Source organism: Zeugodacus cucurbitae, chromosome 2, assembly GCF_028554725.1.
Source record: "Zeugodacus cucurbitae isolate PBARC_wt_2022May chromosome 2, idZeuCucr1.2, whole genome shotgun sequence".
Lineage (NCBI taxonomy): Eukaryota > Metazoa > Arthropoda > Insecta > Diptera > Tephritidae > Zeugodacus > Zeugodacus cucurbitae.
In genome coordinates, this window is record NC_071667.1 from 78,403,674 (window position 1) to 78,427,754 (window position 24,081).

The 24,081-nt window shown below is 37.5% G+C and overlaps 2 protein-coding genes across 2 annotated transcripts; both read right to left on the reverse strand.

The window, feature by feature from the left end:
• Positions 1-16,140: 16,140 nt before the first annotated feature.
• Positions 16,141-19,936, reverse strand: LOC114804136 (sex-determining region Y protein-like). Its single transcript, XM_029041033.2, has one exon. It carries the CDS (start codon positions 19,934-19,936, stop codon positions 19,292-19,294), a length of 645 nt encoding a protein of 214 aa, XP_028896866.1. The 3' UTR covers positions 16,141-19,291.
• A 39-nt stretch (positions 19,937-19,975) lies between these two features.
• LOC105213303 (protein fork head-like) lies at positions 19,976-23,634 on the reverse strand. The gene has a single exon (XM_011186018.3). The coding sequence runs from the start codon at positions 21,479-21,481 to the stop codon at positions 19,976-19,978; it is 1,506 nt and encodes a 501-aa protein (XP_011184320.1). The 5' UTR covers positions 21,482-23,634.
• Positions 23,635-24,081: the final 447 nt, after the last annotated feature.

Consider the following 24,081-nt stretch of genomic DNA (forward strand, 5'->3'; position numbering starts at 1 on the left):
GAATGTCGAACGTGATTAATGCGTTTGTCAAAGTATCTACGAGGATAGCGATGTGCTGATACGTTGATGATGACACGCCACAAGCAACAACAACCACTACAAATGACGGTTGTTGTTCGATGTGGGGAGAGTGCGGGTGCTAAAGAAGAAATATGATTAAATTAAATTTATTCAATGCTGTCATATTCGAACTCTTTTCATTTTGTTCTTTTCGCATTAGACAAAAGCAAACAATAAATGTTGTGTATCTTCGAGACACTCATATACATTTATAAAAGAGCTCATCAAAAAACAACAAGAGCGCTATTACCGTTAAACTAGTCACGAGTCGCCTGCCGAGTGGGTGTGCGAAGAAGCGTGTGGGAACTGATAAACGTCATGATACCCTTTGTTCGCCACTTTAAGATAATTTCCCGAAAATCCTTGCACTCGCTCATTGCTCAGCTTTAGTACAATTTGTAGTGTTTTGATTGTGCACTTGCAGCAATCCGCCACCCCCGCCCATATTGTTATGCCATGATGCTGCTGCGTGACACATGCGTCGGTCACGTGTCTGCATTTTAACACAACACAAATAACCGTAAGGTTCTGCAGATTAAATTCCGGATTTAGCAGCCACTTCACAGCGGTGCAAAGTTTTGGTCGTAGCTGAAATAATCAGCAGGGATTTGGATGTAATTACTTGCAACTTGCCACAAAGACCATTGCCATTGCCGCAACCGTATAATGCCAAGGAACAAATTGCCAATGCTTGAGGTGAGTGAAATCTTCGGATTGCATGTATTCTCCGAAGGATTGTTTGGGGCAATGAGACACCCGGTAGGAAATTGAATTGACTTTACGGATCGGAAGAAGAATCTCTACGAAGGAAAAGTGGGCTTCGCAAAACCCACAAACCTTTTTTTCGTTACCGAATTCGTCCTTGTCCTTGTCAGGAACATCTCATCAACTTCAACAAGTGGAGGCTTTTGAAAGAATGTCTGTCCTCACTATCAGTGGCGTCACAAAAATGCAAGGCTGATGAGCTTGTTGGACTAGTTACGTCAGTCTCTCCTATAGTGGAATGGGAACAAGTAGAAGCACCACTATTCACTTGAAATTTACTACTGGATGGATGGGTCTCAGCTGAACTGAGCAAGCACTGGACAGTCAATAACACTTTTGGATATTAACTCTCGCATTAGCGGATATAGAAGTAAAATACCTCTGCAGATTTGTGGTATATGTGTGGCATTTGTGTTTCCTCTGGGAACAGCCAAAGCTATCTTCCTCTACTCACCTTAAAATTTCCATTTGGGGTATTGATTTATGGAAATTTTTGACTCGAATTTGCAATAAATTTAAATCCAGCTAAGCTACTTTATACAACAACAAAATCAAAAAATAAACTATTATCAGCAGCAAAATTACGCAGGATGAGCAACAACTACATGCACCGTTGCATAGACGACCGACGATGTGTCCTTTTGTCACATCAAATACTAGTACATTCACCCGCTAACTTTGTTGCTGTCTATGTATGCATGTGTGTATGTGCATGTCGATCCCGATCCTACAAGGTCGGGTTGGACGGTGTGTTGTTCAATTTTAATCCAAAACTGCCACCAAGAGTCACGCATAAAAGGACAGCAGCGCTTAGAATGGAGAGCCACAGCCGCAGCGCAGCAGTGTCATTGCTACGTTTGGTTTGGCTCCGTGTTGATAGAGCACATCTCTCATGCGTCCTTCAAAGCCACACATACACAACACATACATATCTGTGGCATGGCACGGCACGACATGCAATCACGCACACATGCATCGGACTCATCAATAATTTTATGGCAGTTAGCTGCCTGAGCATAACCAAACCACAGCTAGTACAACAACAACACACTGACTAACGCATAATGGAGGAGACCAATGGACCCATTACGCGTGGCAATGTGGCAATAAAACGGCGTAGCGGTCCTCAACATCAGTTTGTCCGCTGTTGGCGCGTGCAGATGGCGGGCTACAAGTTATATAAACCGTTATTTTGCAAGTACTCGAATATCAGCAATGTGACGCACAGCACAACCCTCGGCCATTGTCGCCGCCGCCGCTGGTCCACTTGGAACTGCTGGCCAGGCAATGCGCATTTGACTTAATGCGCTTGGCAGCAGCAACAGCAACAACAACGCTTGCCACATCACGCTCCAGCCATCAAACGTTGGCGACAAGTGAGTATCGCTGTCAATGTGACAAGCACGATAGCAGCAGCAGCAACAACAACAAGGCTGACATCCACGTCAATGCAGAATGACAGCCGCAATGGCGACAGCAACAACAACAACGCCAACAGCAGCAGTGCGCTGTAGCGCTGGCTGGCTGTTGGTCAGAGATAACGAGAATTTATATCCAAGTCATCATTTTAATTATCCCATTCGTTGTTTCGGTCCGTCGCTCGGTCGGTCGTTGCCACTACACCTCCACCACCACCACTAAGCAAGGCGGCAGCCGCCAACTGCTGAAAGCGAAACAGTTCGCAACGTTCGTTACCCTCTCTCCGCTGCGTTCATTTACTCATTTAGCGCAGGGTAATGTATTTGGTCTTCACACATACAAATACAACAACATGAAAATGGGTACCTCTGCGAGCGCATATTATTTAGAAATGGGCGGGGGAAAATCAGGCATACAGCACACGGAGACGCGCGCACACGGTTCCCACTTTTCCTCATTAAAATATAATATGTATTTTTTAATTTAACTGAAATGTTTACACAAAAATTTTTCCTTGGCACAAAGTAGCCTCCGCCGCCACCGCCGCTGCTACCGTTTTGCTTTGCTACCCGAGTAGCGAGCGCTTCTGCACCGCGCAAGTTAAACTGAAGGAAGTTACACACACACACGCAAATAACTAAAAAGGCAGGAAGGATTCATCTCGCTCGCTGATGTTAATATCCTTTTCGCCCCACAAATGCTTCGCTCGCTCCCTGCTGGTGTTATATGTGTTTGTGTATCTGTTCGCAAATCCTTTTTCCCCAACCTCAATGCCTCGGTTACTTGTTGTTGGCAATTTCATCCGCCTTTCTGCCTCCACAACAACAACAATTCCACTAACGTTTGCCGTTTGGCGTTTTCGTTTTTGTGCTTTCCTGTTTCCGGAAGCGTTCATGAGCAAGTTTCCGCTTTCATAACCGAATTTTAATTAACTTTCGAAAACCTAATTACAAAGTATTATTATTATAATGAAATGCTCTGTGCGCCGCAACGCCCGCACGCTGCTTATTTGCCCACCAGCGTCATCCACTTCGGCTGCTTGTCTGCCTGCACCGCCAGCCCAGTCACCAACTCAGCAAACGTATAGGCCAACCAGCGCACGGGCTCAACCTTTTTATAAAGGCAGTTGAATATTATGCATAACAACAACAACAATGTTTTTGTACCCTATCTGGGTTCTATGCCCCGGCGTTATGGTTGGCGCTGCTGTGTCTTCCACTGTTTTGCCTACCTTCCGGATTCGTACATCTTTTACTGTGGAGTGAAGAGTGAGACTTCCACTAGCTGTAAAGCGCCATAAACACTTTGCTTTTGTATATGAGCCCCGTTTTTTTGTTATGTTGTTGCGAGGTTATATAAAATTAACTTTAATGATTACCCAATAAGCGTTAGTCATAGTATTAATTATAAATTCATGGAAGATGGGCGTGACGTCGACTACTTTTGGGTCAAAAACCAATCTCAGGAACTCGACCAATAACGTAATAAATGCACTTCATTTCCATTTTTTAAGTTTAAAAATTTATAATTAAAACTATAGATCTTCTGGAAATATAGATTAAGGGGAGTAAATGCTTATATTGGACAATATATTCCTAAAAGTAGCTTTTTTTGCTCTTTATTCAGTGCTTTATAAAAAGTGTTACAGTGATCGGATTTAGTTCAAATATGCGCCGCTTCGTTCGATAATCTGTTCCCATCTAGACGGCAACTTCATAATACCCCCCTCGTGGGAGCCCCTTCCTTATTTGCGAAGAACTTGGACAGCCACTATTCACAAGCCTCTTTTGAGTTCAACTTTACACCACCAAGGGCGTTCGCCATGGACAGGAACAGGTGGTAATCACTTGGCGCTATGTCCGGGCTATATGGTGGATGCGATAAAGCTTCCCATCCGAGCTTCCGTAGCTTCTGACGATTATCAACGAAGTGTGTGGTCTGGAGTTGTCCTGGTTAAACACTACACCCTTCCTGTTGGCCAATTCTGGACGCTTCTGGTCGATCGCTTGCTTCAAGCGGTCCAGTTGTTCGCAGTAGAGAGTAAAATGAAGCGTCTGGCCATATGGGAGCAGCTCATATTGGATGATTCCCTTCCAATCCCACCAAACACACAGCAAAACCTTCCTGGTCTTCAATCCCGGCTTAGCCACTGTTCGGGACGATTCACCGGCCTTCGACCACGATCGTTTTCGCTTGATACGTACGTATCCATGGATATCATCGTCGTTTTCACCCGCTCGGAATCGTCGAAACCATTCCTCCGCAGTTCGAAGTGATAGAGTACGATCCTCCAAAACACCATTAATCTCACTGAACGTTTCTCTAGCGGATTTGCCTTTAACGAAGGAAAGAAAGAAAGCGTTAGTGAACTCCATGTTTACACGTCTATAACTGTTGAACGCAGTATTCAAACTAATCATGCAGAACCTCGTTTTGTAGGTTATGTCAAGACCCTTCAAAGATGTATAGTATTGCCAGATACGAGCTCTGTAGCGCTTTATACATAGACAAAAAGGCGGAAGGGAGATATTTGCCAACTTAATATCATAGGTGCCCTATTTTTTAATATTTCGTTACTGAAGAGTTGAAGTATTCTGAACTCGAAAGAGTACAGCTCTACGAGAAACTGCAAAGCTCTTGAGAAGATTTAGGCTTTTTTGCGGAAGATTTGTGGTTCTTTGAGCATTAACAGCGTCGAATGCCTCAAACGATGGTATGATGAGCTATACGACGACATTGACATTGTTCAGTGAATAAAAAGACAGCGGTAAACTGTGGGTCATGTCGTCTCAATGGACTCCAACTTTGAAAGTATTCGATGCAGTACCCGCCGGTGTAAGCAGAGGAGGAGCAATGCCCCTCCTCCGTTTGAAAGACCAGGTGGAGAGCGAGCTGATTTCACATGGTATTTCAAATTACATCGCGTTTTTGGTGTGTGTCTTATTCATTTTCTATACAGAATGCTCCTCTACGAAAAAGTCCTCAGCTCATCAACCAAACTTCCAAGAAATATTAAGTAAACTGTGAGTACAGGATGTTTAGATCCAGGTGCGCTTGGTACTTAGTACTCATTGAAAAGAGCCCTTTATGAGTCACAAACTCAATTCAAATAACATCATATTATTCCACAAAAAAAGTACGATATAAATATATTGTTGACCAACATTATCTAACAACTTATTTGCTTTTCTTGGAATTAACTGCGATAAACGCTTTATGTACAATACCGACAAAGATTTTATAAGAACGCTCACAAGATTATCTTCATAAAAATGCATAACTATAAATATTCGTAAGTATATCGTTTACAATGGAGTAAGATGAGGCATTAACCAATTATAAAGCCGTAATAAATATGGGACCTTTTTCTAAGGTATTAGTTCCAGCAAATGTTCGCTGTGTTTCGGCGTTTCGGCAAGCAAGAATTCATATTTAGTGCATAAACACACTTACATAAAGTATGAAGCTTTTGCATTGCCATTAGTCGGGTTAAAATTAAATATTCCATTAGAAAATTACTACAAGATTGTGCCCTAGCTCAACTTAGTTCCCCTTTAGTCGGGCGTATGCATTATGTATGTGTGCAGGCAGGCTGACACGGGTGCTGAACGCTAGAACTAAACCTCCCAGTCCGTGCTGCTAAGCGCAATAGCTTTTGCGTGGTAGTAATTGGCTCTTTATGTGACTGCTGCAGCAACAATAAATGCAGAAATCGAAAAAAAGCCAGCTACACACACATCCACTTAGCATAGAAGCCCTCTCAGGCGTGTACTCCACCTTTTTGCCTTCATTTTGTGCTTCACATCATACTCATTTAAATATATAGAGAAAAGTCAGTTTAAAAATTTACGTTTCCTCCTAACTCAACTCGAATGTGCCTTACACCTCAGCTTATAAGCGTCGTGGGTGTGTACTATATTATTGCTGGATCTCCTTCTCCGACAACTGAGTAGCGCTTCACTGACATGAAAATGTTGGAAATGCGTTGATTTGATTGTTGAAATTTTAATTTCTCTCTTCGCTTCTATCAACAATGTAACGAGACGAGTAAGTTGCCAGATAGTTAAGTCTAACTAAAACTCTTGTCAGCAGCCTTGAAGTTCCGTTTACATGTTTCTGTGGATGTGTGATATATATTCACGTGCATGCCAAAAAGATTAAAAAAAATCAAAGTTTCAGAAAAAACTTGAATTTTTGTTATTAAAAATTCCATGCATTTAAAAATTTCTTACAATTTGTAAAAGCAACAAAATATTATATTTCAAATTGAATAAAATCTCTTTTTCTAAGTAAGGTGGACATCATATCTAGCCATGCCACTCGGTTTGTGTATGGAATACTTAAATTTAAATTAAATAAATACCTTCAAGAAAATACCGAAGACTGTTAAGTAAGTTATTGTTAAACTAGAATCGGCAGAATGAACTCCATTTTACTGCGATAAATTAATGTTCCCTAAGTTTGATAGAACTTAGCACTAGACAGTTCTCTTTTAAATATTTAGGGTTTATACTAAAAAGTATTGTAACCTTATTGTGAACTTTCAAATTTGAAGAAGAAAAAATCAAAAAATGTATATTTCATTCAAAACTAAGTTTTTATATCCAGGTGTGTAAAATAAATTTTTTTATAAAATATGTGCAGATGATTATTGGGATAAGGAGTGCATTGTCATAATTTCTTCCTTACACAGTTCCAGGAAGCAAATCAATGTGTTCTATGAGTTGACATGGTTATATCCCAATTTCGTAAATTTTGTAACTGTACGAAGAAGACTAAGATGTTGTGAAATTCGGTTCAAACCGTTTAAATAGGCTCAAAATAGTCAACAGCTTGGTTGGGCTTCATCACATACACAAAATTTTGCTCAAGTTAACGCTAGATGAACGGACAGTATTTCGGAAATCATTATATTAAATCAGATGCACACTTTTATAGAGGGAAATTTAATAATTAATAATAATTTAAAAAAAAAAACTTAAAAAAAATACGAGTTTCCAAATAAGAAGCTATTTCTACTTTAATAGTGACATCATGATATTTCTGTAATGACTTTTACAAGATTATGGAGTGTTTTCCATTAGGTGAAAGAAACAAATATTTTTTCATTCTTCTACATTAATGTTGCTCTTTTTTTTCGGAAATAGGAAAAAGTCACACGTAGTCATGTGCCAAATATGGAGGCTGAAGGAATGGCCAAGAATTCACTTACAAGCAACGAAGTGTGAGCTTTTAACCAACGAAGAAAGGAATCGCCAAGCTCATAAAAACACGTCTAACCCTAGGGCTGCTACCACAAAGAAAGCAGATAATACAGCTGAAAATTGTATAGTACTATACTATAGGGGCATATACATATATCAACATAATACAAACAATTTTTAACAATTGTTGGAGCGTCCAATTCACATGCAATTTTATATTTTACAATTCCCGTTATTTTTTGAACACACCCGTATACAGTAAAACTAGTATTCTTAACTTTCCTCATAATTTTTTATCCAATATTGTTTAGTATAAATACATCTTAAATCATCAAATCTAATTTTTCTAGATTTTTTCGCTACTGATCGTGCAGTCCTAAACTCAGCCAGGTAGACAAATGTATGTATCTTAAGTTCTCTCTACCGGAAACCTAAATTTTTCATCTGTGGTGTTCATACATTAATTTCAAAGTGGAGTTAATACATTAAATCATCGGCATAAAAATTCGATCTGGAATCAATCCCCAAAAGCTTAGACTTATTTCTGACGATCTAGTTACACGAAGTAAACATGTTTGTGACGTGTTAAGAAATTCTTAAAAGATGCGCTTATATTGTCTATATATATGTATGTGTTACTTAACCATATAATAAATGAAACTTAGAGAAACTTAAGAATCCTTTTGGTTAAATCCTAACGAAATGGTTAATTACTTTGATCTATCTATTTCATGAAAATCGTTTTTTTAACTGTTGAAACAACTAGATTTTTAATAAGAATGTGAATTTTTACTTCTGTTTCTTGATTAAGAATTTATGGAGAGCTATTCACCACCTTATACGAAATCGGTATTCGAGAATTAATTCACATATACATCACCAACACTATATATTTACTTCCGTCCGCCATTGTATCGAAACCGAAATTAAGCGCAATAACTTTTAATTTCCACCAGTTATTATTATTATTTTTTTGAGTGAAACAAAAAAAGTAACGGTACAAATATGCAATTAAACAAATTTTGTTTGCACATATTTTGCTTAAAATTGTCGTACAACGGAATGTGCTTGAAAATGCTTGCATTTGTGGAATGCGCTATAAAAATCATTATCTCTCCACATCATACACAAACACATGTGCGCTTAATTGTGTGTGAGTGCACGTGTGAGTGTGTGTGTGTACATAAATTAGTGTTGAGCCGTCATTAGCATTTGCATGTCTCTCGGCCATTTCATATATGGATTTACTAATGATAATATCACCTCTAATTGCCAGAAGTCGGGCATATTGATAGTTATCATTTCATAGCTGCTTAAAGAGTTTGAAAAATCGCCACATGCACACGAACTATTTCTAAATTAGTGATTGTTTGTGTGCGTTGCTGCACACGTAATGAAGGTGGTAATGGCAAATGTAGGTCAATTAGTCAAGAAAGGCAATGAATGAAAATTTATTTGAGTTAGACAAACACCTACATACATATGTATCTATATGCCGAATCATTACTGTCGTAGTAGTAAATATGTAAATATCTACTATTTACAATATATTACGGAAATAGTTTGTTGAAGAAAACTGCGGTAGTTGAACTTGATGATGATGAAACTTAATTAAACCACGCAGCGTTATAAGCTGCAATTCAACTTTAATTTCACAAATCAATTTAATTAAAGTGACAATGTAAAAATTATTTGCTACTTCAAACATATGTATATACTTATGTGCGAGTGTGTACATAGGCACACGCACAAAATTCGAATTTTCGACAAAGGCATACGCGCCGCTCGCTCTCAACTATCTATTAAGTATCTAGTAATTATTTATTTATTTACCAACAAGCACAAGCTCGCCCCAACAAGGCAGTATCCTTGTGTATGTACCTTTATTTATGTACTCAAACATATCTCTTCATGTTCGGCAAACAGGCAAGCAAGCATACAGCCAGTCTGTCGGTAAGTCTATGTCGTTTTTTTTTCAATAAAAAGACATGGCGCAAAGATGGCAGAGCGCATGCCTGCAATTGTCGCTTATAGATACTACAATTCCTTGGTAAATACACTTATGTATCTATGTGTGTACATGTGTATGTGTGTGCGTATGCATTGCACACCACCAACCCCCATTTAGCGCTTGTACCCCCAAAACGGTCTGATCCTTTGCTGATGCCGCTGTCGCTGTGTAGGCCCATAAGTCGCAAAGGAAATTCACAATGGCTGGCTGGCTGACTACAACGACGGCGCTCAATAGCTAACACATATACATTCAAAACACACGTATTTGTATGAAGAAATACAGACAAGTTTTGGATTTTCCGTATCGCCATCAGCTTTAAAGGTGTTGCTTTAATATTTTCAATGTTTCAAGGCAAATAAAAATTGAACTTGCTTTGCGACAACTGTTTATTTAAACTTGTTGTAATATGATGACACAACTGTATACATTTTCAGTTTTTACATAAACATAGCAGTAAGTGTTCAATGACAAGCCTTGTAATATGACTAGGCAAGGTTTAATACAGAATTTTTGATGGTAAAGCATTTTAAAGTAAAAGTATTTAAATTTTTTCCTCTTCAGAACCAATATATACATATATATTTTTAAATACAGTGGAATCGGTATCGCTTCATCAAACATTTTTTACTCACTTTTCTTATCTCCTACCAAACCTTTAATATCAAAAAAAAAAACAGTAACTGTTATGAAATTTATCGTAAATATCGAATATTTTGTATGCTTTGAGTTTAGAAGTAATTGGTTTAATTCCACCTAATGGTTTTAAGTTTTTTTAATATGTATTTTTAGAAGTACATATATCTCATAAATACAAATACTACAAATTTTTTATAAAAAATGTATACTAAAATTCCTATTAATTACTCATTACAAACATCCCTATTTAATTAATTTTATTTAAAAAAATATTTATGAAAGAGGGATCACCTATGAAGAATATTAGTATTTGGTCTATCTGAGCTTTGTTCGATCAACCAATGTATATCATGAATTGCATTGATTTAAAAAGAAGAGCGAAATTTACTATTAAAAGGAAAAAGTCCATGTAAAATCGATAGTGTTTCTTTTATATATTGAAAGGTTATAATACCATATATTTGTTAAAACTTTGACACAGTTTTATTGAATCTTTCTAGAATACAAAAGTATTTATTTTTTATTTTTTTCCATTCACAATCTCTTCACAATAAAACTATAGAATTTGAAAAATATCTAAAATTGAATATAACATAAGCCTTTGCAAAAATTTAAGAATTTAGGGATATATTCTGTCAAATAAGTACCCGGAAATTCTCATTTTAAATTTTCCCGCAGAGAATATTTCAATTTTTTTCCCCAGGTTGGCACAACTGTCAGCCACTATTCTGTCAATTTATATTGCTATGTGTCATTTAGTTTATTTACGGTGTCATTAGGCATTTTTGAAATATTCTCAACGGGCAAATTTAAAATGAGTATTTCCGGGTACTTATATGACAGAATAAATTTTTTTTTGACAATTTCAACCCCAAATAAGCATTATGTCATCTCCATAACCTGAAATTTTAGGTTTATGCTTTCGATAGTAATGTAGAGAAAGACCTAACCAAATTTCTGGCAAATCGGTTAATAACTTTTTTAGTTAGCAGATTTTAAAATTACAGTTTCGAAATAATCTGGTTTAAAATTATTCACTCTTTATAATACGCACTTTGACCCCTCCTTTATATTAGCTATAACTTCGTCAATATTTAAGTTCTTTCTCGTCAGTACATGTCCAACATACTCTGTACTCTAATCGTCAACAATCCCCATACAATATTTCTTTTTTAAACACCCTCCCCATATATAAATGAAACTAATAAATAATAAAATTCTAAATTGTTGCATTTTCGAATATAAATTTTTTGGCTTACCTCAGTCAAGTCGAAGGAAGGGCATACCGAAGGTTGACGAGTTATGCTTGTCGCCATTTTAATTTTTTTGGAATACTCCTTTTTGCCATGGCTTTTGGTTATTCGATAAATTCGACTGACACGGCTACCGCAAGGTTTATATTTTCATATACATATGTATGTATATAGACACAAGCAATCAGAAACTTCGCAAAACTACCCTGCGGGAAAATCTATTTGCTGCGAACTAGTGAGCTTCTTATTGATCAACGTTAACAATGATGACATTTCATCTCTTTCTATGCAAATATTAGCGTATTTCATTGCAACTCTTAACAACTATACTCAAGATTTTATCATAACAATTTGATTATTTCCCTCAGGGTATCTACTGAGATTTACAAATATTGGAATGTAAGCATGTAACTGGCTGTACATATATACATACATATTTATGCAGGCTTAAGCGACTCGTCTGTATTTGTTATGCACACACTGTATGCCTACAAATACAGTCTTCCATACTACCAACCTTATATGTATGTATGTTTTTGTGGGTACATCATATACGCAAATATTGTCCTGGAGAATCTAAAATGTCGCACTGCCGGCTGACTCTGTTGCTTCCACTTTGAACAACATTTGCATTCCTTCACTACGGTTTTTGGCGTGCGTATCAAGCTTTTACGAAAATGGCAAATATTTGTAACTGAGACATTAATTTTACGCTTACAAAACTCTTAAGGTAGGCATGAAAGGCATGAAAGCATATATTTAAAAGCTTTTTGAATGCAGTTATAAAGGAATTCACTTATAAGTAAAGTATAACTACATAGTATTTTGTTCGTTTGACATAAACAAATATATTATTTAATTTTAATAAACTTAGCAAAGGTCATATACCCTGTCTATATTGCAAAACTGCTATCGAATTATGTTTCTCCAAATAATCTATAACTGACTCATCCATCTCACTTAGCAATCACTAATTCAACGATATTTTAGCTCAACTCTAAATATACATATATATATATATATATGTATAAAGTACTTTTAAAATTGTTGTGGTATCCAGTATCTAGGGACCACCTTTCTACTAACTTCCCTCTACAAGTACTAGGCGCCCCGCATTTATTAATATTACCCCGGCATGTTTGTTTGTGTTGTTGTGCGCTCAACCTCAAGAGGTTTTTAGTTGTTATTATTAATTAAAAGTACAACAGCTTATTAAATAAAATTATTAGTTTCACTTATCGGCCATCGATGGTGGCATTATGATCTGCAGCTGGTATTATCGCTTGCATATACTATCGTCTAGGACCCAGGTAATTGGTTGTGCTTCTCAGCGCTGATAGGTATGAGCGCCGTTGACGTATATACACACAAACACCGTTACTACTCGCACACTCATAAAAATGTCTTTTCAATAATAAACATGTTCATATAAATTCCGCTCTTCGGAGGTCGCACGCTTATCAGTCAGCGTTTTCATTTTCGATGCATGTGAATGATAGCATTCGAACGCATGCAGTCATAATATGTATGTATATTTTAATCTTTTTACAATTCGCTGGAATAGAGTGCATACACTCGGCAGGCACTCGCTCGTTTGATAGGCTGTATTTTTCCTATGTCATTTCACTTATTTTCAATTTTTGTTTGCGTTAATTTCTATTGAATAAGCTATTCGCGGCGATAAGCGGTAAAGTGCAACTACTTGTGATACATATATATATATATATATATTTATAAATGTATGTGTCATAGGCGTATTTGCAATTGTCAATGCATCAACTTGGCAGTCGATCACCGAAAAAGCCCAACAATCGGTGACAACTTGAATAATTTCATTTGAATTCATACATTCGTTTAGAAAGGAGATAGTATAGTGATATTGAAAATAATAATAACAACAAGTAAGGAAGGGCTAAGTTCGGGTGTAACCGAACATTTTATACTCTCGCAATTTATTTATTTAACTTAATTAATATTATTAAATACACAATTTGACCCACATATTCGTCATATATATTGTATAAAGTCCATTGAAAGTTGGAAACCATAATATTAGGTTAGAAGCACCGAGGTCCTCGTATTCGATATATGGGGCCTTAAAAACCTATGGTCCGATTTCGGCGATTTTTAGAATGGGGCTGCCACACTATTAACATAGTATTTGTGCAAAGTTCTGCACCGATATCTTTTCTATCTAGTGCTTACTTTATATATTGTAAAGTAAACGATGCAGATCGTCTTCAAAGTTCTGGTATATAGGAAGTAGGCGTGGTTGTGAATCGATTTGGCCTATTTTCACAACATATCATTGTAAGGAAACTATTACAAACCAAGTTTCATTGAAATCGGTCGAGTAGTTCCTGAGATATGGTTTTTGACCCATAAGTGGGCGACGCCACGCCCATTTTCCATTTTGTAAAAAAATCTGAGTGCAGCTTTCATCTGCCATTTCTTATGTAAAATTTGGTGTTTCTGACGTTTTTCGTTAGTGAGTTAACCCACTTTTAATAATTTTCAACCTAACTTTTGTATGGGAGGTGGGCGTGGTTATGATCCGATTTCTTTCATTTTTGGACTGTATTAAGAAATGGCTAAAAAAAACGACTGCAGAAAGTTTGGTTTATATAGCTCTATTGGTTTGCGAGATATGTACAAAAAACTTAGTAGGGGGCGGGGCCACGCCCACTTCCCCAAAAAACTTACATCCAAATATGCCCCTTCATAGTGCGATCCTTCGTACCAAATTTTATTTCCATAGCTTTATTTATGGCTTAGTTATGGCACTTTATGTGTTTTCGGTTTTCGCCATTTTGTGGGCGTGGCAGTGGTTCTATCTTGCTCATTTTCGAAAGCAACCTTCCTATGGTGCCAAGAAGTAAGTGTGCCAAGTTTCATCAAGATAACTTAATTTTTACTCAAGTTACAGCTTGCACAGACGGACGGACGGACGGACGGACAGACAGACAGACATTCGGATTTGAACTCCACTCTTCACCCTGATCACTTTGGTATATATAACCCTATATCTAACTCGTTTAGTTTTGGGTGTTACAAACAACCGTTAGGTGAACAAAACTATAATACTCTCTTTAGCAACATTTGTTGCGAGAGTATAAAAATTGTTAAAATTATAAATTTAAAATAATTATAATAAAAAATAATGATTTTTCATACATTTTTTTATAAATATATATTTTTTAACATATAAATATTAATTAATTAATTAATTTGTTTGCTATATTTTTAATACTTTTTATAATAATTTATATATTTAATATATTTTATTCCTTTCAATATTCCATTTTCGATTTCTCAAACCCCCCTCTGACTACATTTCAACTCCACCACTGCTTGTCATTGCAGAAACTGCATTCACTCTTACTCGTTGTAGGCTCCACTAGTTGATTGCAATTTATTATTACTTCGCTGTTTTTTGTTTTTTTTTTATCAACAATCATTCAAACTCGATAAGATACCGTCAAACTCATCAATATTATTTATTTGTTTTCATTTCTCTTTCACAATGTATATTATATGTAGCATTGAAATGAAAGCATGTAACGTAAAATCAATTGTTAGAGGTCAGTTGTATTTCAAACTATTTTTTTTTTGTTATTGCACACATAAATGCACACGCATGTGATAACGGATATAGCCGATGCACGGAAATTATTTATTAGTTTAAATCCAATAATTGACCCCCAATGGTTTATGATAACACCATTATTTTATAAACAGAAATTATTTTTAGTGCATGGAGAGTGTGTAGGTGCAAGTAGAGCAGCATTTTCAGACTTAAGTGCTTTGGAGAATGTACGCTTTATTGCAGTTTTTGAACTCATTTTTGTTAAGAGAATGGTGTACAGGCATTATAGTTTATTGCTTCGCGGTATATATATAAGTCACACGGATTGTTTATGTTAAATATTTTTTGGAACAAACCAACAATTTTTGTCTCAACCTTTGTTAAAAGAAGTAAATGGGAATATATTTTAGTATACTCCTTTTTTATGAGATAAATATTTTCTTTTTATTGAAGTCAAAAAACACTTCTTTCAATATTATTTGATCATCTTTACTATGTCTGCACACGATGGTCTTCAAATATTATTCTAAATATTTTCTAAAAGAAATTTTTTTCTTATCTTATTTTAAAAGAACGATCCAAAGAATGCTCTGCCAATCTTTCAATAAAAATCGACACCTAAAAATTACGAAAATATTTAAAAAAATCGACAGAAATGTCTCCATTTCATTATTTTGTTAAAAATTCATATCTGCCGCCATTTGCAATGCAAATTCCGCTATAAACTGATTCAGCCAATAGAAAGCCGGTATGCAGCGCTACAATTCAAACGAAGTAAGAGGAAGAGCGAAAGCAATATTAATCTCATTATTATTTTGTTAAATGTAAGAAATTGCATTACAACAAACCAAAAAAAAATATTCGAATTATGTGAAGACACTAGAAACAAGCAGAAGAAAATACAGCTTTGAAACAAGATTTCCAAAAAATTGTACAGTTTTTTTCGGGTCTTACGACAACATTTTACAACAAAAAATAACCTTTAAAAACGTTTTCAGCGTAGTCTAAATAATCTGAGGCCCTATGTTCCAACCTGGGAACTACGGGAATATGTATATAGTATGTATATACATGATCTGATACAGGATCTTCATTCCTCTGAAATTGAGATATCAACCACCAAGTCCATTAACTGCTTTTAAATAAGAAAACATTTTTTTGTATTTCAAACATTAAAATAAGATTTTTATTAAATTTTAACTAGTTTTAGAGTTAATCATTACCATTACTTATAGCTTGCCATTTGTTTTGTTTTTGTTTTCGTTTTGTGTTTTCTGCACAGCTGCTATTATTTGAATATATTTAGTTACGATTAGGTATATCGGACATAGTACACTATATTATAGGTTTACATATTTTTAATATTTATCTCTTACTTAACTATGACACATGACTAGCATGTGCGTTGTGTTTTTGCTTTATACAAATAGAAAATAGAAAATAAAATAGAAAAACATTACACGCCAATCACAACGTACGGGGCGTAGCTAAGCGTACGACGCCGCAGCTTCCTCTGTTCCTCTATTACGCTACTGTATACAGCATTAACAATTCAAATTTGCTTTATGCATATTATTTTATGTAGTCTTTTTTGTATTTTCTCTAAATTTCTTTGTCTTTTTACACAATTTTTATTTAACAATTCTTTTTTTTGTTTTTCTTTTTGCTTACATAAGTTTTATTTTTTCTGTTGTGCTTATATATATTGTGTTTAATGTTACTTGTATATATATAATTGTTAAGGTAACCTAACGGATTAACCGACATCATTCGTTCATAGTTTTTATTGCATTTAGCTAAGCTTTCGTGAAAAAATGTTTCAATTTATTTGCAATAATTTTTACATACATACATACAGTTTATTTTTTATTATTTAAGTTGATGCACTTTCATTTGTTTTATTTTTTGTTTTGGTTTTTGCTATTGTTTTTTATTTTAATTTAATTCGTGTGTTTTTGCAATTTAATGATTTTAATTATATTTTAGTGGCATTCGTAAAACTTCGTTGCTCTTTAGCTGCAGTTTTTATTTTGTTTATAATTTATTTCTTCGGATTTTGTAATTTATTTTATACAAAGTAATAAGAAGTCAGCTGGAAATTCATGGTTCTTGCATTTTTGTGCTAATTTCAATTATTGTAGGCATTTGTGGATTTTTTTATATACATATACATACATTAGGCATGTCCTTGTCCATTGTTAAAAAAAACTTATAATTATATTTAAAAAAATTTATGAAAACAAAGTTGTGAGAACACTCATCGTGTTGTTGTTATTTTTATAAAATTTTAAATATATCCAAAATTGTAAAATTTTGTTGTTGTTATTTTCATAATATGTTTTTAATATAACCAGAACTCGTTTTATTGTTGATTAAAAATTTAAATAAAAAAAAATAAATTAAATAAAACTTATAATTTTATTTAATCAAAATTTATAAAACACTAATTATTGTAGTTGTTCTTATTTTTTATATATTTTTTCAATTATCAAAATAATAATTGTTGTTTTTGTTGCCCTTGTTTTTTATAATTTGTAAAAATTATCAAAACACCTACTGTTGTTTTTTTTTTAACTTTTAAAATTAAACCTAACTAAATTTTCAAACTCTCGGCAGAAAATCCGCTGAAATTTATTTTCAATTAATTTTTTGGAATTCACAATAAATCTGAGTCCTCTTTTGTACTGAGATTGTCAAAAATCAAAGAAAGAAAACAAATTTATATATTTTATTTTTGCATTTATATATTTGTAAATTAAAGTAAGTAACAGAAATACATTATATTAAATTGTGAACATCCCTAATGTATGTACATATATGCCAGTTCTATTCCAATTAAACAATTATTAAAATTTTATAGAAAAGCGCATCACACTAAAAATAAAAATTAAATACTAAATCATTAAAATAATTTTAGTTATACATTTGCTGAAGATTCTTAATTTTTTTTTTTTTGGTTTTTGATCATTTCAATTCGAATTTGGTTAGCGTTGTACGGCTAGCGTACACACGCATTTTCCACATAATTATATAAAAACTATTTTTTTTATTTTTTCATCAAATTTACAACAATTGCACTTGCATTGCGTTAACGCGTACATAACAACAAAGTGTTTGGCGCATAACGGGACTAAATACTAAATGGAAATAATAATAATTTTTATAATAATAATAAAAGAAAGTTAACTTAAATACAAAATAAGCATAAAATATTTGAATGAAATTATATATTTGTGATTATATAAACTAAAAAAAAATAAAATATTTGCATAATTAAATATACAGCGCTTAAAAAGTAAATATTTTGTATAAAAAAATATTATTGTTAATTTTATAATTTTTTTCATATTTTTGCTTGCTACCGCTAAATATGTCTTCATTTACATATACATACATACACAAATGTGCGTGTGTTTACATAATGTACATGGCACCGAAGTTGTGTCAAATGGATAACCGGCCAGGGTTTATTTGTGAACTTTGCTCAAAAGACGCACTTAAAGCTAATGGACACAAAATTAAAAAAATAAAAAGCATAAATGCCTTAGCGCGTTTAAATAAAAAATGAACAACTTTTTGTTTTTGTTGTAATCAATATATCAAATATTGTTTTTTGTGGGGGTTTGTGCAATTTTTATGAATCGATCATAATTTGAAATTATTATTCTTACTTAAATTGGAAAACATTTTCGCTTACAAAACTACATCACTTTTGATTGCTGCTTACAATGAAGAAGAAGAAATCCAGCTGCATATTACATACATGCATACAAATAAAAGTACAGCACACACATATATATTATATGTAAATACATATGCTTAAATTGTACATATCTACAAGCACAGCACTGTCAACAGTAGCCAAAAGCTAAACTCAATGAGTTGCTGCAGTTAGTATATATATAATTAAGGCGTATAAGCAGACAGTTGTATGCAACAAAATCAAAAAGAAAAAGTTAAAAAAGAATAAAGACTATACCTAAGACTACATACATATTTACAACATCTTCTCGTGGAAAGTTATGTGCATTGAACCATTCATTTGTGTATTCGCGAGCAACATCTTCACCGCGCGCTTGTCCGCTAACGCATGCGCAGAAAAGCGCGCCAAAAATAGCAACCAACCACGCACTCAACGCCTTTATATACAGCGCTCCACTATACCGCGCGTAATCCATGTACCAACAAGCAATCCTCGACGGCCTAATGGCTCACGTACGCACGCCTTTCGCCAACTGTACGCTAATTGCTGCGGCAGTCGCCTACCGAATCGCACACACACATGTCGCAGACGAACCGCCCGGCAACAAAGCACCGCTTTGTCAACGCACACAGCCATTTAGTGTTGGCAACACTACAGCAGATTCTGTAGCGCTGCCGCGCCATTTAGCGCCAGTCCATGGTTCCAGTTGCGGTACGAGGCGGCCGCCGCGTATTGTTGGTAATTGTTGTACAACTGCTGATGTTGTTGTTGCGCTGCTTGCTGCAACTGCAATTGTTGCTCTTCATTCAGATCGGTTGTGATATTCGATGCGTCATCCTGCAGTTCCGGTGGCGTCAACTGACTTTGCAGCAATTGTTGTTGATGCGCGCTCAACTTGTGTGCGGCGCTGGTAGCACTGCTGGCTGCGCTGTGTTGTTGCTGTTGTTGTTGGTAGTGTTGTTGCATGGACTTAAGGTAGGCCTTGCGTTGTTGTTGTTGCATCAGTTGATGCGCCGCATGCGGATGCGTTAATTGCTGATGATGCGGGTGGCTGGCGCTATGATGATGATGGTGATGATGTGGATGATGTTGCTCCAGGTGTATATCATGTGTATTCCCATTGTTGGTGCTGGTGCCGCTGCCGGCGCTGCTACTGCCAATATTACCGCCAATATTGCTGCTGCTGTTGTGCAGCGTATTGAGACCGGCAGCCGCTGCTGCAGCCGCGGCGGCACTACCAAAGATGCTGCTGCTGCCACTGGCGGCGGCGGCGTTTACGTTCACATTGCGCAGCATCTGGTCAGCACGCCCTTAAGCCAATGGGTACTGGTGATGTCACAAGCTAGTCGTGCCGGCTGGCGCATGGTAACCGAGACTCTGATAGTACGAATCCTGTCCTAAGGCCGCGTGTGTATTCGTCAATGGGCTGAGCGCATTATAACCGGGATACTGACTCATATCGTACATCTTGATGTCCGCTTTCGATTCGGGTAGTAGTCGATTGATGGAGAACGGATGGCTGGATGGCGTATAACCGGATGGTTCTTGCTTCAGATGATGCATGGAGGGGTGATAATCACTGATCAACGATGGATGGCATCTATTCACCATGGCCGACAATTCTTCATGCTGCAGCTGATGATGTTGCTGATGGTGATGGCTGGGTGCATGTTGTGCCGCCTGTTGACCCAAACACAATTCCGCATTTGCTTGCATCATGGCCAGTTGATCGCGACTGACTGCGCTGCTGAGTACACTGCCTGGGCCACCCACTGCAGCGCCGGTAACGTCTTTGCTGTGATGATGCTGCTGATGGGCGTCCAGTCGGCTGTGATGGTGGTGTAAATGATGTGAATCTTCGTGATCCTTCTTGCCGGGACTTGTTGCTTCGAGGCTGCTATGTGACGGGCTCTTATGTAGCTGACGTAGCGCCTCCTTCTTCTCGTCCTTGAAACGTTTCTGACGGCGCAGATAACAGCCATTCTCAAACATATTACCCGAGTCGGGGTGCAGCGTCCAGAAGGAACCTTTGCCTGGCTTGTCCGGTGTGCGCGGTATCTTCACGAAGCAATCGTTGAAAGACAACGAATGACGTATAGAGTTCTGCCAACGCTGTTGGTTCTGACGATAGAAGGGAAAGAGATCCATGATGAACTGATAGATTTCCGATAGCGTGAGCATACGTGTAGGATTATTCTGTATCGCCATTGTGATTAACGAGATGTATGAGTATGGCGGTTTGGCGTGTGTGTAACTCCGCCGGTATGTGGTTGGTTTATCTATGCGTGCGCGATTGAGTGAGTTCGGTGAACCGGTGTCCAGCTCACGTGCGCTAGCTGCTGCCGCCATAGACGAGTAGCCGCCCATAGCTGCCATTGTGGACATACCACCACCCATACAATTGCCCATATTACCCAATGGCGAACCCATAGAGGCGTAACTCATCGAACTCGGTGTCATGCAATTACCAGCCATGGAGTTCATAGCGGCTGCGGCACCCATGCTACCGCTCATGCTGGCCACAGCTGCGGCGGATTCCAGCGCGCCAAAGGCGGCAGTCTGTGGTGACACCGAAGACATGCCACCGACGGGCATGGCCATCGAATTCATAGCGGTATATGCGCTACGTGCCAGTGGACTCATGGTGCCGCCATTACTGGTCGGATGATTTGGATGTGGATTTGCAGGATTACCACCGCCGCCGCCACCACTACCTCCTCCACCGCCACCATTCGCGCCACCACCGGCGCTACTCGAACCACCACCACTACCAGCACCGACGCTGCTGCTCATGCTCACCGGAGGCCCGTTGCTTGGCGCCTCCGAGTAGAGCTTTTGCATGATGTCGATCGTCGTCTGGTGGGGCGATCCCTTCAGGAAACTGTTCAATAATTGCGCCGTTATGTTGGCGGCTGTTCACTGTTCGCACGTACAAAAAATACAATTTAAACAAATTTCCGACGGAAATGAACGACGCGGCGTACACTTTTTCACACGCGATCTAAGCTTTTTGCTATAATTCAATTATGCGTAAGCTTCCTTAAGTGGTGTGTATTTGAAAAATACAGTTTACCGTTTCAAATGTTTTTGGTTATTTTTTTAGTTTGTTATTTTTGCTTTTGTATGTATCGAGACGCAATCGCATGTTTCATCCGTGCTCACTTGTCTGCGTGTTTTGACGTGGGATTTCGCACTCGTTGGATGGTGAGTTGTTGCAGCGCGCATGCACCGGGTTAGTAGCTGGTGTCGGAACTTCAATTCAACAATTTTGTCAATTTTTATTTAAGTTAAAGACTTGAAAATCAATTGCCTTCAACACTTGCTTTCACACACACACTTCTTTATTCCAAGATTCTTCACTTCAATTTTTTAAATTTTCTTAAGCTTAAGCTTGCTTAGCCACCTTAACACCTTTAAGTCTTTTTATTTACTGTTACGTATCTTTTCTTATTACTTATATTATGTATTTATTTTTAAATTTTTTTTTCTGCTTGCGTTTACGCGTTCTTCACAGTTCGTTAGTGAAAATAATGTTCTTTCGAATTTCGTTTATTCGTTACTCTATGACGACACTAGAAATTACTTCGCTTCGCCACACAATCGTTTATTCGATTGGGTTTAATTGCAATTTGTGCGTATGAACGTGTCGTACCGTCCGCCGCGTTAGCCGTACACTACAGTTATAGACAATGCAACTAGCAAACAAAGACTCCAAAAATCGTTGTAGAAAATATTGTAAAGCCAAAGCCAAAACGCTTCCAACTCTTGACTCACAAGCGTTTCACAATGCAGTTCACACAGTTCGGTTTTATCGGTTGTGTCCGTTTCTACTATTTTCGGCAGCTGTGCGCGCTCGAGTACTCTTTGGCTTGAACTCTTGAATGTGACTGTTTGCAGAGGGGAATGCCTGCTTACTATTTGGCTTACTAACAAAAATATTAAGCGACGACGACGCACAGCAGCGGCAGCAGCATGAACAGAGCACCAGAGCCACACTATACACCACATATCCAATACGAGCGGCAACACCAGCTACACCTATAGTAAGGCCACTCTTGTGTACATAATTGTAGGTATAACTGTGTGCGCGAGTGTATTGGTGTGTGCTTCGGTGGTGGCTAAAATGCCGCTGTGCGCTCGCTCAGCCTCGTTTGCGACTCGTTTCTTGGCATTGGTTTTGTACCATGTGCGCGTGTATGTGTGCGACCGACCACTTTATTCGAGTTGAGCGTCCCACCCTATCTCGTTCGTACACTCACACGCAATGATGATGAGTGCTGCTACAATCAAATTGGCATTTATGTACGTGCAAGCGAGACAACTACTGTCTGTCGTTAGCGTCGCCTCAAGTGGCTCTCTTGCGTACACATAGCGTTGTGCAGACGCAAATAGACAAAGCACTAACACCAAACGCCAAAAGAAGCGCTGTGGCCGTCATACACCTTACACGCAAACAGAGCGCACGCGCATTGGCTACTAGTTGTTGTTGCTGCATGCGGGCATTTTATCCAACTGGTCGCTCGGTCGGTTGCATAGTTGACCGGTATTGTTGTTGTAGCGCACAACGCGGCTTGAAATGCAATTTGTAACTGTGGCTCAACGGTTGCCAAGACGACGTGGGTGGAGCCACAATGGCGGGCACGCCCACAGCAGTAGCGAAAATTGACAGCGGCAGCAATCATACCAACACAAACACAACAACGCAATTCTCTTTTCACTTCAATTATCGTACTCTCTGACAGTTTGACGTTTTCCATTGCGACTCGCTGCGCGTCAACTATTGAGACCCCATCAACATCGGTGGGCAGTTGAACGCACCTTCCGTGTGGTGCAGATCCATACTTTTTGTCTCTTTACCAGCCTGCACTTGGACACACCGCAACTGTGAAATGCTTATGGATTGCTTCTACTGTCATTTATCGTCGTCTTTGCCGGTTTCTCCAACTGCGGTACCTTCTAAATGCTTCCGCCGCAGCCGTGGCAATCGATATTTTCGTGCTCTCCCAGCACCGTTCGCACCTTTCTACCATTACACACCCTGAATTTGTTTTTTTTTTTGGGACGTTTTCACCTTTCGATATTCGAACGCTGACTTTGATTTCGATAACGCTGTCATAGTTGCCGCTGCGTCTTCGTAACGTTTCATTAGCACAACGCTTGTCGATGCGTTGTTGATAGCTGCAAAGCGCTGCTGCTATTTGCATAGTGCAGAGAAGAGAAACGCGTCGCCATATTCCAGGAGGAGGCGATGAGGCGCGCTATAAAGGCGGCTTGCTAATATTTTTTGGGCAGGCAACTTACAGCGGACGCCAACAACGTCAGCAACGCTGTCAGCATGTAGTAGCAGCAGCAAAAATAACAACAACAACGCCAATTTGACAATAAAACAAACGCGTTTGATTTGAATTGAAAATTGTATGAGACACTTTTGTTGCTGGCAT